The sequence below is a fragment of the Drosophila ananassae genome, chromosome 2R (genome assembly GCF_017639315.1).
Source record: "Drosophila ananassae strain 14024-0371.13 chromosome 2R, ASM1763931v2, whole genome shotgun sequence".
Taxonomy (NCBI): Eukaryota; Metazoa; Arthropoda; class Insecta; order Diptera; family Drosophilidae; genus Drosophila; species Drosophila ananassae.
In genome coordinates, this window is record NC_057928.1 from 10,827,123 (window position 1) to 10,842,459 (window position 15,337).

General features: G+C 41.7%; 4 protein-coding genes across 4 annotated transcripts; 3 read left to right on the plus strand and 1 right to left on the minus strand.

Moving 5' to 3' along the window:
* The first annotated feature begins 145 nt into the window (after positions 1-145).
* On the plus strand, positions 146-1,739 carry LOC6506433 (angio-associated migratory cell protein). Its single transcript, XM_001957850.4, has 3 exons — positions 146-1,112; positions 1,180-1,387; positions 1,464-1,739. The coding sequence occupies exons 1-3, from the start codon at positions 260-262 to the stop codon at positions 1,675-1,677; spliced, it is 1,275 nt and encodes a 424-aa protein (XP_001957886.1). The 5' UTR covers positions 146-259; the 3' UTR covers positions 1,678-1,739.
* A 3,092-nt stretch (positions 1,740-4,831) lies between these two features.
* Positions 4,832-8,358, plus strand: LOC6506434 (Y+L amino acid transporter 2). The gene is made up of 4 exons (XM_001957849.4): positions 4,832-5,153; positions 6,599-6,817; positions 6,898-7,493; positions 7,558-8,358. The coding sequence occupies exons 1-4, from the start codon at positions 4,856-4,858 to the stop codon at positions 7,942-7,944; spliced, it is 1,500 nt and encodes a 499-aa protein (XP_001957885.1). The 5' UTR covers positions 4,832-4,855; the 3' UTR covers positions 7,945-8,358.
* Positions 8,359-8,575: 217 nt separating this feature from the next.
* Positions 8,576-13,930, plus strand: LOC6506435 (zinc transporter ZIP10). The gene is made up of 4 exons (XM_001957848.4): positions 8,576-8,938; positions 10,861-11,152; positions 12,232-12,528; positions 12,584-13,930. The coding sequence occupies exons 1-4, from the start codon at positions 8,792-8,794 to the stop codon at positions 13,594-13,596; spliced, it is 1,749 nt and encodes a 582-aa protein (XP_001957884.1). The 5' UTR covers positions 8,576-8,791; the 3' UTR covers positions 13,597-13,930.
* LOC6493504 (39S ribosomal protein L39, mitochondrial) lies at positions 13,832-15,334 on the minus strand. The gene is made up of 5 exons (XM_001957847.4): positions 15,186-15,334; positions 14,701-15,025; positions 14,539-14,639; positions 14,041-14,483; positions 13,832-13,976 (listed from the first exon to the last, which is right to left on the minus strand). Exons 1-5 carry the CDS (start codon positions 15,310-15,312, stop codon positions 13,917-13,919), a joined length of 1,056 nt encoding a protein of 351 aa, XP_001957883.2. The 5' UTR covers positions 15,313-15,334; the 3' UTR covers positions 13,832-13,916.
* Between the last annotated feature and the right edge of the window lie 3 nt (positions 15,335-15,337).

The following is a 15,337-nucleotide window of genomic DNA, read 5'->3' on the forward strand; positions in this document are numbered from 1 at the left end:
AAAAATATGAAAAACCGATATTATATATTTTATATATATATATTTAAATATATACATATTTAAATATGTATATATTTAAATTATATATACATATAATTTAAAAGGTATATCGGTTGGCGCGAATTTTAAACACATTTTTGCATTTCTAGCACTCAAGAAACATACAACATTTACCAACACTGCTCTTTTCAGCAAGCACGTGTGGCGACTGCGATTGTTTTATTTTTATTTTACTAAATAAGGATACACAGGCCCAGTGATGCGGGAGAACACGCCTCCACATCGCCCTGACTTTGACGACGGTGACGACGAGTTGCTGGAAGAGATCGAACTGGACGGAGAGCAGCCACTTGACGAGAATGACGACGAAATGGAAGAAATAACTTTGGAGCAGTTGGAGGCTCGTTTGGGAATTCATGACGACGACGAGGAGGTTGACGAGGAGGAGCTACGTGACCGGGAACGAATAGCGGCTATAAAAGACGAGGCTCTGTTTACCTTTCGCTACCACAAAGCTCCCGTATTCGCCTGCAGCCTTCATCCCACGCACAACTGGGCAGTAACCGGCAGCGAGGATGACCGTGCCTACGTGTGGGACGTTAGCACTGGCGAGGTGCTCTACGAGATTAAGGACCACAAAGACACCGTAACTGAAGCGCATTTTAGTCACGATGGCGCTTACCTGGCCACTGGTGACCTTTCCGGCGAGTTGTACGTATTTAAAGTCAGCGAACAGCGTGACGAGCGACCCATTTTGACCAAAGTCTGGGAATATTCAATGAGCGATATGTCCTGGCTCTTCTGGCATCGCGGTGCTCATGTCCTTATAGCCGGCAGTGATAGCGGGGAGGTGTTTGTGTGGCGCATTCCAAGCGGTGATTGCAAGATCCTCGCCGGCCAGGGTTCTCGTTGCGAATCTGGAGAGCTTAGTGGCGACGGAAAGAAGTTGTTCACCGTTTACATGAATGGTACGGTGAAGCTGTGGGATCTGAAGTCATGCCAGGTGCTGATGGAGGTCAACGAGGCGCATCCAATGGGATTTGGGGAGATAACACACGCAGTAGTGGCCTGTGAACGGGAATCCCCCTTTTACATTTGCGCCGAGGGCTCAGGTGAGTAGCATACCCAAAACTATATGATTAATTTAGCAAAATCATTTTTAAAACGCCATCCTTTCAGGTAAAATTCTATTCTGCACAAATAATGGACCTGTTAGTACGGTTCAATCGGAACACGGCATTGAATGCATAGCCTTTGCGCCATCTTCGGCGGAACTGAAACTGTTTGCGTGTGGTTCGCTGGACGGTCAAATATCCGTTTGGGACTATACCAAGTATACTTTGCGGACGATATGCGAGAGCCCAGTGCCTAACGACGGTGTCTTAAGGTTCGTATTTATACTTGAAGTCAAACAACCTGCCTATAATATAAAATTTCAATTTCATTTTATGGTTGTATTGTAGAATGAAATGGCTGAATGACCACACGATTCTGGCGGCCACGTCACAGGGCAACCTTAATGGCTTTGACGCTCGAACAGGTTCGCTGAAATTTACGCTCACAGGACACTACTACCACATTTATGAGTTTTCGCACAAGCCTCAGGATAATCTGCTGCTAAGTGTCTCCGAGGACAACACGGCCAAAGTGTTTAAACTGCCTGTCTTGGGCGATTAAATTAAGTGCGAAATTGTAAAGTTTTCTGTCTATGTAAATAAGAAATACATTCTAAAATGTAAGAGATTGTTGTGCCAATTGAAGTTCATATGAATGATTTTCCATGGGCCACAGTATATTTATAAATTGTATTTCCTTTGGAACTATTTTTATGAACACTGTCGTTTTTAGAAACTGTGTGCATGCCAAATGCAACCTGCATAGCTCTCTTCATTGCTCGGACTCTTAGGAAGTGGGGGCATGCGTAATGGACGCCTTTCCAAAGAGACAAATACACTTGTTTATGTTTTGGAGACAGACCATTGTCGTTTACCTCACCTCACTCATACAACGGCGAACAATTGTCAGCTAGAAACAAAAACAAATTTTTCGGATTTACATATTTTGTTCCTTTATTATTTTATTAAAGCTTTTTTGGGCTCGAATTTTATTCTCGCCCGTCAGAGCAAACGGCAAACGGGTGAACTCGTATTCGTATCAGTCTGTTTCGGGTTATCAGTGCGAATGGGTTGCGTTTGTTCAACTAACGGGTAAAATGGATTTCAAATGGTTTAAATCGTAATTAAGTGTCGTTTCAAATTATGGTTGGACTATCTTCTATCGACTATGAAAACAAAATGCTCTCGTCCGACACCATCTAAGTTTTAGAGATGAAATTTGTATCGTCTAAAAATAATCACTTACAATGTCCGTATGGAAAATGTAGTCAGATTTGTAATACACTTTAATGGTGATCATGAAAACCCATGACTCGTGGCACGATCTGATGAAAGCGACATCGAAATATTAACGAAAATTGCATATGGAAGTGATCCATCATGTCTCTCCATCCACAGCCACATGTGTACTTTGTGGCGCGCGAAACTTGAAACAAAATTTAAAATTTTATGAAAGTGGTAGGGCTCTTTGGTAATCCCTGGTAAAAATTTAAATACCCTTGAAGGGGGTCTTGAATAAAGGATTTAAGAATTATAATATCGAATCCTTGCAGATAAAATATTAAGGAACTTCCAGATAACTTTTAACTAATAGATAGATGTTTGAGAAAATTATAACTTGAACTTGATATCTAGAACTTGAGAGAATATTAAGGACCTCCTAGATTAACTAATCTGGGGAGAACTTGAAATACCCTATACCCTAGGGTATAGAGGCATTCTAGATCCCGCCACCACAGTCGTCCGATAATAAAAGTCACACGAAATCACAGTTAATCAACTGGATCGGGGGCCCGAACTGAGGCTACAGTAATTGTGGCCACAGATACAGATACACAGATACAGATACAGATAGCGACACCCTGTGTGTATCTTTTACAATTAGATTACCAGAGGAGCTTCACTCCATGGACCCTAAAACGAACTGATCCATGAGATGAGCTACTACTACTATAATGTGTGGAGGCGCTATACACTTGTTTTGTTTATTGTTTGTAGTATTTTTTTATGGTGGAAGCAGAAGGGGGACCGGATCGGTGGCAGCTAATCCATACAGTAACTCAGACTACTAAAAGTTCACGATTCACAATTGAATTATCACAGTTTGAAATGTCAAATGCACGCGCCTGGCAAATGCCCCCTCCGCATAGTGTACCTCTGTCCATATATAGTACTCATATTCCATGATAATCCGCTCAAGTGTTTAACAAAAGTTTCCCCATCCTAACCGAATTTAATCGAATAGTCTTTTTGTGAAATGAGTTACAAAAGAAGATAATAAAGTGGGTCGAAAGAAACCCTATAGAGTGGCACCGCAGAAATCATAAATCCCAAAATCACTTCCACTGCGGTTACTTTAAAAAAAATAATAACCAGATACTTGATTAGCTGATATGTCGGAGCCACTTTATAGCCCCTAGACGGAGTAGTGGGTTTCATATCGCTTACTTTTCTACCGGAAGTAGGCACTGATTTTAAGGTACAGATAGCTGTTAATAGAGTAAGAGTAAGAGTATATAAATTATGAAAAATAATTAGAAAATATATAACTATATTAATATTTAATATAAATTAAAATAAATAATATAAATATCTCAAGCTTTGGCGCTTTTCGGTTCTGATCATTTCGAAAATGACCGTTAATAGTTTCTGACAGGCATTACTGGACTTGTGGGGCAAATCAGAATTAATTAGGATTGGTGTCATATCTTATTCCGATATGGAATTCCTACCATACTGCCATACTTATAGTACATAAAAGGTCAATGACTAAGAAGTAAGAGAGGAGCCAGGGTTCGGGTTAAGAGCGATATGGGGGCGCAAAGTTTCTCTTCGGCGGCCCCACGTGCTGCTGCCGGTCGAAAAAAAAAGCAAAAAAAAATGTATATTTATCTTGAAACTTCGTAATGAAATGTTTGCCCGTTCTTGCATCATGCTATCTGCTATCGAGTGGATGCCACACGAAGAAAGCGAATGCCATATACAGGTAACAACATTGCCGGTTTGACTCGGCAGGTAAGAAGAACGCCAGAGAAGAGAGGCGGCAGCTGCTACTGCTACTCATAAAAATAAAAGTAAAAAAGAAAAATTAAAAGAAAAAGAAACACAGGCATTTGCAAAGCCCAAGTTTGAAGTGACTCCGACAGCGACGCCGACAGAGCGGCAGGCAGCGCTCATATAAGGGGGGTAACACCATACTTAGTTTCCAACTTAAAATCATACTCAGAGCGGGCGTCGAGCAGTCCAGTCGTCGATGGCACTTTTTATTTAAAAAAAAATGTTTTCAGACACCGTTTTTTCCCCCATTCTTCAGATTCATCATCTCTACCCTCAAGTGCCTAAAAACTATTAACAAAAAATAAAAACCACGTGTGTTCTTATCGTTCTTCGATAAAAATAAAATATATTGTAGAGTGAAGCCCAACGCGTACTCAAATAAGTGAAGCGCCAAACAAAACAGAAAAACAGAAAAATAAACCATGTGGACTGAAACGAACTGAACTCTATTCGAAGCTCCACGCTGGCACCCCAAGCACGTTGATAAAAAAAAACAAAAAATAAAAAGCGAAAACCAAAGAATACCCCGATAAAAGCTATGGGCTTGTGTTCATAAAATAAATAGAAACAAAAACAGCAAACCGGGAAAATTACCATAAGTATAAAAAACAAATAAAAAAAAAAAACTTAAAAAAGGAAACCATATACGGAGCTATATAGTAGTACGGAAAATATCGCGAAAAATGGCGCGCATCCAGGCCAGCGACTCTTTAATTCCTCGCCAGGTGTTCGAGGTACCACCGGCGGAACCGAACAACTCCACGGCGGAAACGGGCAGCCAGGGTTCCGGGGTGAAGCTGAAGAAACAGATCAGTCTGCTGGACGGAGTGGCCATCATTGTTGGTGTCATCGTGGGATCTGGAATCTTTGTCAGTCCCAAGGGTGTGCTCCTGTACTCCGGCTCCATTGGCCAGTCCCTTATCGTCTGGGTTCTCTGCGGAGTTCTCAGTATGGTGGGGGCTCTATGCTATGCAGAATTGGGTGAGTAATGAGCCGTGTAAACGGGGTCACTTTTTGGAATTTTTCTCTTTTTTTCTTTTTTCATGGTGATATGTTTCTATTTGATAATAAGCCCACGCCCCAGTCAACAACGGTTGTGCAGAGGTGGCAGTTATTGGTTCTGGCTTATGACAGCACTTCATGGGTCAGCATATGGTCTGGGTCCGGACAGGTGTATGAGTCCGGAGTAGGCGGGGGCTACTGTTTACATAGGTGTAAGACAAGTACAAGAAGATTCAACGGAAAAGTGCTGAGGTCGGGAAATAGTTCCAAAAGGGGTTAAGGCAAAATCTTTTTAATAAAATTAACAAGAATGTGTTATTATCTGTTGAACAAATAAAAAGTAAAAGTAAAGTCTCCCGCTTATACAATCTTTTTAATCTCTAAAGTTTTAATTATTGAATTAAATTTATATATAGACTTTAAGCTATAATATTCACTTGAAAATAAAAGCCCCCTTTGGTAAGGGAAACGGGAATAATCAGCTTAGTTCCAATTAAAATCGGATCAGATCTAAGGGAACTAAAGAACGGAAATGTTATGTATGAGATGTCTGTCCCGCCGTGAGTCTATTGAGATTAGCTGAGTACTTCAGCCAATTGCCCTGGAGACACATTAAAGGCATGGAAATTAGCTGGGGCCCATCAAGATGACCCCATATGAGGAAGTCTAAAAAAATCAGAATTTCGGGGTGTAAGAGTTTGACTTTTTCTTATAAAGCAGAGCCAGACAACAAATAATTTTTTTATTTCAAAATTAACACGTAATTTCCATAAGAAGATCACCCTTAACTTAAATGCCTTCAACCCCTTTCGATTTTTAAATAACCCCTTAAAGATCTGTGTTTCTTTCAAGAGAACTTCGTCTCACAAAAAGAGAAAATTTTTTGCGTCATCTTTTTTGAGATTATTTTTTTTAAGAAAAACCAGTTTTTTTTTAAATCAAATTTAAGTTTGGCAGACAGCCATTTACATAAATTTTTCAACGGACACAAATATGCATAATTATTTTTGGAGTTCACCTTACTTATAGTGTAAGAAGGTGTAAAAATAGCTACTTTCCATACTTTATAAAATGGAATTTTAATTAAAAATATGTACATATTTTGATCTGCAATGAAGTAGATCTTCTTGGGGAGTTTTCAAATTCCTTAAGACTGAAATATTATTGATTACAGACCACTATTGATAACTCTATATCGTTGGCACCTTAGAATATTACTTAATAGTACTTAAAATAACATAATTTGCCATTTAATTTAATCTCTTAATGAGATTCTTATACAAATATTGTTTTAACTTTGAAGGAACTATGTCAGCTTATCAGTTATCCAATGTTGAAACCAAGAAAAATATGATAAAAGTATTTGCAGAAAATACACTGAGAATTAATAGAATAATTAATTTGAAAATTACTATCTTCTTCAGGCACAATGATACCCAAGTCTGGAGGTGATTACGCTTATATTGGAACAGCATTTGGACCTCTGCCCGCATTCTTGTACCTGTGGGTGGCCCTGCTGATTCTGGTGCCGACGGGAAATGCCATCACGGCCCTGACCTTTGCCCAGTATCTGTTGAAACCGTTCTGGCCCTCCTGCGAGGCTCCTATCGGAGCTGTTCAGCTGCTGGCGGCTGCCATGATATGTAAGATCCGATGATAGGCCGCTGCCTGGCGGGATTAATCAGTCGAGAGTGAGACTAATTGATCGCCTCTTGCCCCCTAGGTGTACTGACGGTTATCAACTGCTACAACGTCAAGTGGGTGACACGTGTGACGGATATTTTCACGGGAACCAAGGTTCTTGCTTTAATGGTGATCGTTGGCGCCGGAGTCTGGTGGCTATTTGCCGGAAAAACTGAACTATGGGAGCAGCCATTTGCCGGTGGACTCTACTCGCCCGGCTACATCTCTCTGGCCTTCTACAGTGGCCTATTTTCGTATTCGGGATGGAATTATCTCAACTTTGTCACCGAGGAGCTCAAGGATCCGTATCGCAATCTTCCAAAAGCCATCTGCATCTCCCTGCCCGTTGTGACAATTATCTATATGATCACAAACATAGCATACTTTTCGGTGCTCTCGCCGGATGAGATTCTGTCCTCGGATGCTGTGGCTGTGACTTTTGGGGACAAGATGCTTGGCTACTTCGCCTGGATCATGCCGTTTGCGGTGGCCTGCTCCACCTTTGGATCTCTGAACGGTGCCATATTTGCCTCGTCCAGACTGTTCTTTGTGGGGGCCAGGAATGGTCACTTGCCGGCAGCCATTTCCCTGATCAACGTTAACTGTCTGACGCCAGTACCCTCCCTGATTTTCCTGGTTAGTTTAATATTAAATATTATATTTTATACACTCATTAAATTAAAAATTATGTATTTTTCAGGGTGTGGTTACTGTTCTGCTACTTTTCATTAAGGACATGTATGTGTTGATCAACTACGTGAGCTATGTGGAGGCTCTCTTTACGCTCATCTCGGTCTCCGGACTGCTCTGGCTGCGATACAAACAACCGAAAACGGAGCGACCCATCCGGGTTAGTTTAGCACTCCCCGTCATCTACCTGATCGTCTGCCTCTTCCTGGTGATCTCGTCGTGCTTCCAGTCACCCGGTGCTGTCGGCGTTGGAACGCTTATCATCCTGTCCGGTATTCCAGTCTACTATCTAACCATTCACAATCCGGTGAAATGGCTGGCGGACACCTCGCAGGCGATTAATCTTTGGTGTTCCAAGTTCTTCATCTGTATGCCGAATCAGGAGAAATTTGACTAGAATCGGCTCTGAGGCTCTGGAGGTTTCATGGAGGATCATGGCGAGTGCCTTCTGGGGTGGAGTTATCGAAAGGAATATCTTGTAGTTAGCATAAGGCTCAATTTACTACTAAGATAGGTTAAAAAATGCAAAGAAAATAATGTGAGACCTACGCACAACATTACAAACGTTTTATTGTAAATAACTCAAATGCATTCTGGCGCAGAGGAGGTCACCTATATTACTATTTATAAACGCTATTGTATATTTGAAACACGTCTATTATGCAAATTCAAAACAATTTTATACATACTATAATGGTTAGCCGCTAATTTAGTAATTAATAATAATTATTGAAGCCAATTTTGCAAAATGTATAAATCGAATTTGTTTTATATAAGAAATTAAAGAATAAATCATTTACAATTAAACTTATTTTTAATCTTATTTTTCATAAATACTGATCCTAAGATTTTTGAATTCAAACGGCTCACTAGAAACGACCGTTAAAAGCTTCTAAGCTACTAATGTCATCCGAAAAGCTTTTCTGAAAAGCTCACCACTCGATGGTAGTTAAGTTTTCAGCGAGTGCGCAGTGACGGCTTCCCGAGAGAGTAAGAGAGAGAGAGTTGATATAAAAAGCAATGTGTGGGCGAAACTGTCATTTCAATAGACCGTTGAACGGTTCGGTACGGTACGGATAACTGGATAACGGATAATAATACGGGTATTCGTTTTTTAAAAAAAAATCGATTTTCGGAAAATACCGCGAAAATCACCGGGCTATGACTTCGGCCGAGTAGAGTTCGCGTTCGTTTTCGATTATTATTTAGTTAACTACCTCTTTAGTGTTCAGTTTGACGTTAGGATGGCCGTAAACCAGGTGCTACCACTCATCACCCTCCTATACCTCCTTGGCACGTTTTTGGGACCTGTGCAGACTTCCACGGAATATAATCGCTACCTGGCACAGATATTCCAAAAATATGGCAACGGCGGTACAATCAACTTTGAGGTAATAACCAATCCATCGAACCACCATCGAATCGAACTAGCCTTGTAAACACACACAGTAGAGTAATTTGAGGCGCAGGTAAATACAGGTAAACAATGTGCCAGCCGGACAAAGCTCTTGCGGTTAAATGTTATGGCAAAAAATTAGTGAGTTTTTGGCATTTTTTTCATTTTTTCGGGTCGCCAACAAAAACAATGATGGTATGAGCCATGGAGATATATAGATACATACATATGTACATCAATTAGAGTTAATCAAATATTTAAGTATTGTGAAAGTGGTATATATATTTTAGTGGGTTCTGTTCTAGCCATGTTGGGAAACAACAAACAAACAAAACACTTTTAATCGCATCACTCTTTAAGTTCTGTAATCTTTATAAGCGGAGAATAAGTTTATGGCGTTGGGGGGTCGGCGAGACTCGCGTCTCGTTTAAAACTCATGTTATGTAGAAGCGTTGACTTTATTACGGGCATTATCATAAATTTAATCAAAATCCAGACACACACAAGTCACACATTGTGATATAAAGTACGAGACTTGAGCATCCACACGGATCCGGCACGGGATTATGATACTACGCCTTTCTCCATATCGGAGATTAGGAGATTAGCCCGATAAGATCTTTCCCCCAAATGAGGAAGATGCTCAAAACAGATGATGACGGATGAGAATACCCCCATATATCCAACTACCCGTCGTCTATAACTTTCGCAACGCGATCGTTATGCTTATGGACTCCAAAGTTATGGTCAGACGACGGGCAGTAGCAGTTCCATACAATCCCCATACAATCCGAGACCCAATTGACATTACTCATGCGTATAGACTACGCAATACGCTGTGTCCATTTAAATGCCAGGTTACTAAAATGTTTCCACTTTTCACGCACTCGGCATACTAACATGGGGCGCACTCTACCACCCGCAACCACCTCATATCTTCTATTATCATTCTAATAATCCCATTCCCATTACATAGTATACTTGGCACACAAACAATTCTTCTCTGAATGAAAGTAAAATTGGCGATTCGGGGAGCTACCTCCGATCCATATTAAATAGTTTCTTGAGGTTTTGAGGCGCGTGTTTGTTTTTATGTTTGTTGATATGCAAATATACATATCTGTCCTGATCTTGGCCAAGGAATTCCTTCGAACCACTCATCATTCAACTGACACACGTTCCGATGTCTCGATTCCCGGCGACAGGTAGCTGTCAGGGGCAATTAGATGTTCCAGAAATAAGTCCCTACCCCATCAACTTTTGAAAAAATGCGGTAGCCGGACCAATCAAGATCTCAACAATAACAATGAACAACAGATGAATTCAGATGTAAATATAATTGGCTGGCACGTTGACAAGTAAATCAAGTAATTATCTTTGATAGATCCAAGCCACAACAGCCGAAAAACTGACAAATTAGCACAATATCTATCCCCAAAGTGGGCGGGAATCGTAGTAGGGTAGGTTGTTGATAGTCTGATTTCTGGGGTACCCTTAATCGAAACAGCTGACAGTTGGTTTCAAGTCTATATTAAGCAAGGTTCTTAGGATTATCGTTTTTAAAATATTACTAAAAATTATATAAAATGAGTTTTTCAAGTGAGTTCAAGGTTAAAAATATGAAAATAAAAACAATCAGTAGTAGTAGTAGTTTTCATTTGTCTGTTACTAACTATAGTAATCACGCAATGTTTTAAGTAAACTATATTTTTGTAAATATTTAATCCTTTAATTGTTTAAATAATTGATTGTCTCGCCAAGTAATTATCTGCAAAATAATTATTTAATTTGAATGATAAGAAGTATTTGCTGCTGATACTTTGGTTTCGGAAATTAAAAGGAAGTCTTTACTTAGAAATAGATTAGTTAAGAATAGTTATTAGGAAAGAATATTTAAAGAATTATTTTTACTTTCAGGGTCTGGAGCATTTAATGTATAGCCTGAACCTAGGACAGATCCAATTCGATCCCTCGCACACGATAGACGAACATCGACCCCAAGGATACACCCAGGAGATCGCCGCAAACAGCATCAATGCCACCAGGTATTTTGAGGAATCTGGTCGTTTGAATGCCACTGAGGACGATGCTTTAGAGGTGCAGATATCCACACCTGACAGCAATCTCTCAAAGTCAGATTCGGGGCCAGAGATCCCGGAATTCCTGGAAATTCACGATCCCAAACACAGACATCCAAGGGAGAGCCATGGTGAGTGATCCAGTAGTTTCTCCATCGTTCAGATTTATCTTTATTTTGCACTCCACTCGACTGGAAGTGTTACCCGTTTTATTTACGACCCATCATCCAAGTCGTATATGGCTCCAGATAAGAGTTGGTCAAGACAATAAAGCCATAAACGGTAGACTAGATTTTCCATCCACCTAGCTAGGGTAACAGGAATACAGGCTACAGCCTACAGCCTACTTGCTTAGCACTTACAAGATCCGTGGGTAAATACATCAATTATGATCGCGGAGAAGTACGCATCAGAATGAAGGTATAAATAGATAAAGCCGAGACGAGACTCGATTCTGTACAACAATTGGCCGATTTCCAAGTGCAAGGCAACTGTCCGGCGACGGCGGTCTATCATCAATTCAATTATGCCATCCCATCCTCCCGTCCGTCTCATTTGGTTGATAGGAAGTTCCGTCTGTGGTCGCGGCCTTGTCGCATAAATTATCAGATATGTACTCTATATGCATTATCCGATTTACATATATTTCTTTCTCTCCATTTGGGACGTAAATTCAGCCGTAAATCAGCAGCAAGTTGGCAAGATCATTGCCAGTATGGTGACGAAAACAGGGCGATAGCACGATAAAGATACACATTCTGGGGGGATACGGAAATCCAAAACAAAACGAAAACAATTCGAAAAGATTCAGATTCAGAACGGGAACGAGAAGCAAATAGCCCTCAATTGTTTCTTTTGTTGGGGATTACAGTTAATTGAAGTGCAAACACAATCATTACACCTTATCCCATATAAAGTTATCACCGTACAGCAGTCGTCGAAGTATATGACAGGTTCGCAGATGCGATGCGATTGGATAACAATGGGGAAACATCGCCGAGACCTAGAAGATCATATATAGGGTATACATTACTTCTATGGAGGAATAAAGAGAGCTTTAGAAATAAACAAGGTTCCGGGGAAAATGCCATATCTTTCCAAACAAAGTATTGGGGGGACACTGGGTATTCAAATTATATAAACTTTCTAGATAAAAAAGGAGAAAGATACAAGCTGAAATAGGAACTACATATTTCTATATTATTTCCAGATCCTGTTGCCGCCTGTTTGTCGCCGAAATCTATATTGTCCTTGCTGGTGGACCACAACGACTTGCACCGAAACACCGCTTTCCGGAAGCTACTCACCAAAGATGGCATCGTCTCAGTGGACAACCTCCACAACTCCGAGGAGGAGTACAACCAGTTCATCAACTCCGTCCGGATCACGCCCCGGGCTTTCATGAAACTATGTCCAGCGCTTCTAGCCCAAATCGATAATGGTGTCTGCAAGCAGCCAGCTCCGCGATCAGAACATCTTCTGGACAAAAATCAGAAGATTTGGAATGGTAGGTGGCTTAATGGAGACTTCAAATTCAAAGATAAACTATTCTTTCATTTCAGCTTGGATCTATGCTAGTGTTTCTATGCTGATACTCTCGGCCTGCGGTCTGTTGGGGATTCTTCTGGTTCCACTGATGAAGACCAAGGCCTACCAAGAGGTGCTCAAGTTCCTGGTGTCCATAGCAGTGGGCACTTTGGCCGGCGATGCCTTGATGCACTTGCTCCCACATGCGCTTTTCAAAGAGGAAAAACATGAAGAGGAGGTGACTGGGGTTAGTCCCCTGGACTCGGACCACAAGCACAGCAACGAGGCAGCCCTCTTGTGTGGTTGTGCCTTTTTGGCCGCCCTTTTTATGTACATGCTGGAGAACCTGATCCCGTTGCTGAAAGGGAACAAGCAGGGTCACGGACATGGACACAGTCATGGTCATGGACATAGCCATGGTCACGGGCACAGCCATGGCAACAACATGGAAAAGCCAGCGGTTGCACAAGAACTGCCAGATCTATCGGCTCCCCGGGAGCTAAATGTGATGCTGCAGGAGGCGAAGCTGGATGAAAAAACCCCAGACCGGCCGCTTACGCCGGTGGCTTTCATGGTGATCATCGGTGATGGGCTGCACAATCTCACCGATGGCCTGGCCATAGGAGCAGCTTTTGCCAGTGACCCGGTCACTGGATTCGCCACCGCCTTTGCCGTCCTCTGCCATGAGCTGCCTCACGAGCTCGGAGACTTCGCGCTGCTCCTTCAAACCGGGGTGTCCATGCGAAGAGCTATCTATATGAATATTGTCAGCTCAGTTCTGAGTTTTGTGGGCATGTCTGTGGGCCTGTTCATAGCTGGGATAGGGGATGGCATGACCCAATGGATTTATGCGGCCACTGCCGGCTCCTTCTTATACATTGCCTTTGCCGACTTGGTGCCAACGATGAGCGTGGCTCACAATCCGGAAATAGCCAAAGATCCAAAGGGTATTTTTATACAAATACTTGGCATTCTCCTGGGCGGACTAATAATGTTAGCTATAGCCTTAAACGAGCACGATTTAGAAGGTCTATTCAAGAGCTTCTAGAGAGTATTTAAGAATCTCGAGTAGATGTGTCGACTTCCCTTCCTGTTGTAGATAGTAGTCTAAGTCTAAGTTTCTTCGGAATCTCCAAATATCTGCCCTCATCATTAAATGTACATAAGTGTTTAAAGTTCAATAACGAATTAATTTTAAAACCAGTTCTTAGCAGATTTGTAGACTTGAGGGAGTTTCATTCCATAAGATATTTTAAGCAATATTTTAATAATCCAAGAAATTGTTTCAATTTTGTAACAAATAAGAACGCTCTTTAATGATTTAATTGTTAACATCTATTGTTTAGTTTTTAACTATTAAAGAACGAATTACGATAATTGCAGTTGTTGGTGTTCCTCAAAGGGTTCATTGGGCAGGCGAGCGGGGTTCTAAAAAGGGATATTACATATTTTCGTTCGCTTAATTAAATGAAATCGTAAGTCTACTACTCACCAATTTCTTAGATCGCTCCTCCAGTACGCCAAACGCCACATGGTTCAGCTGAATGCCACTGGGCAGTGCTACTCCCTGAATGCGATAGAAGCCATCGGTTTCTCCCTCATCAGCTACCTTGTGAGCAGCGGAGATGGTGCATTTGCCCAGGAAGCGTGTTGCTCCTACCATTGGACCACGGGAAATGTCGATGTGATCACCGAGTCGATACAACGTAACTCTTCCGTGGGTCTGCTGAGCAATGCTGGGCAGCTGTTCGCTCTTGTATTTGGAATCCTTAAAAATCTCCTGAGCTATGTCCTGAGTGACGTCGAGACGTTCTATTTCGTGATCCTCAAGCGCCAATTTGACCATCTCGGCAGAAACCGTGCGCATCTCCTCCTTAGTAGGCTGCCAGTTTCGCGTTTGGAGCACAATATCGTGAACAAAGCTTCCGGATTTTACTGAAAAATATGCCATTTTTATTGTTGGGCAGTTTAGGTGGAAAATTGAACTCACTGTTAGGCCCTGGAAAACTGTGCAACTGAAGATTAGCCTCCGGTTTGAAGGCCCTATTTAGGGCAGCTCCCAGCATAAAGCTGCAGGTGCGCCAGAAGGCTCTAAGCAAAAGGAAAATAAAGTTTAGAGAATAAAATAAAAAATATCAGTATCTATAGTTACTTGTTGACCACGTGCGGTTCAGACACTTGGAAGTGGAGCAGCTGCAAGGTACAGGACTCCTGCAGGGGTCGGTGCATGTCCCAGGGCACACTACCATCGATCAGAGCCAGAGCCGACCTCCGCTTGTGACCCTCTGACAGGTGCTGGGCACAATTGTACGGCGTGGAGATGTTGGCGTTCATCACCAGAGTCACATCCTCCGGCAAGCCCAGATAGCGTACTTCGATCTTGTCGATGCGACCCACAGCATCTCGTTGCCGCTTCTGCTCCTGATTAAAGAGTTCATTTCTTTTGGCGATGGAGCTCGAACTAGCGCTGAAGTTGGCTGTAATTAAATATATATATTTTAACGATCCATTATAGCTAGCTTTCGCTACCGCCTAACGTGCCATCACTGGTTCTGAGACGTGAGATATGCCGGCGTTATGTAAACTATATTCCCGGAGTTTTGTCAATGAAAAGCTTATCCTTTTGGCTAAACCTACCCTTAGTCCTGTACTGCTGGAGTTGTCGCAGTGCACACCAGCTGGTTTTATGTAATTTTGTAGCAGCCGACATGGTAAATGAACAAAATACTTCGCAGGGATGCGTAATTGTGATGACACTTTTCATTAGTGGTGGACCGTTTGCTAGTGAC

Coding starts and splice junctions, on each gene's coding strand:
- LOC6506433 (XM_001957850.4), top strand. CDS start 260: ATGCGGGAGAACACGCCTCCACATCGCCCTGACTTTGACGACGGTGAC. Junction 1,113..1,179: donor CATTTGCGCCGAGGGCTCAG/GTGAGTAGCATA, acceptor CCATCCTTTCAG/GTAAAATTCTATTCTGCACA. Junction 1,388..1,463: donor CCTAACGACGGTGTCTTAAG/GTTCGTATTTAT, acceptor GTTGTATTGTAG/AATGAAATGGCTGAATGACC.
- LOC6506434 (XM_001957849.4), top strand. CDS start 4,856: ATGGCGCGCATCCAGGCCAGCGACTCTTTAATTCCTCGCCAGGTGTTC. Junction 6,818..6,897: donor GCTGGCGGCTGCCATGATAT/GTAAGATCCGAT, acceptor CTTGCCCCCTAG/GTGTACTGACGGTTATCAAC. Junction 7,494..7,557: donor TACCCTCCCTGATTTTCCTG/GTTAGTTTAATA, acceptor TGTATTTTTCAG/GGTGTGGTTACTGTTCTGCT.
- LOC6506435 (XM_001957848.4), top strand. CDS start 8,792: ATGGCCGTAAACCAGGTGCTACCACTCATCACCCTCCTATACCTCCTT. Junction 8,939..10,860: donor GCGGTACAATCAACTTTGAG/GTAATAACCAAT, acceptor TTTTACTTTCAG/GGTCTGGAGCATTTAATGTA. Junction 12,529..12,583: donor AAATCAGAAGATTTGGAATG/GTAGGTGGCTTA, acceptor CTTTCATTTCAG/CTTGGATCTATGCTAGTGTT.
- LOC6493504 (XM_001957847.4), bottom strand. CDS start 15,312: ATGAAAAGTGTCATCACAATTACGCATCCCTGCGAAGTATTTTGTTCA. Junction 15,026..15,185: donor CCAGCAGTACAGGACTAAGG/GTAGGTTTAGCC, acceptor ATTTAATTACAG/CCAACTTCAGCGCTAGTTCG. Junction 14,640..14,700: donor GAACCGCACGTGGTCAACAA/GTAACTATAGAT, acceptor CCTTTTGCTTAG/AGCCTTCTGGCGCACCTGCA.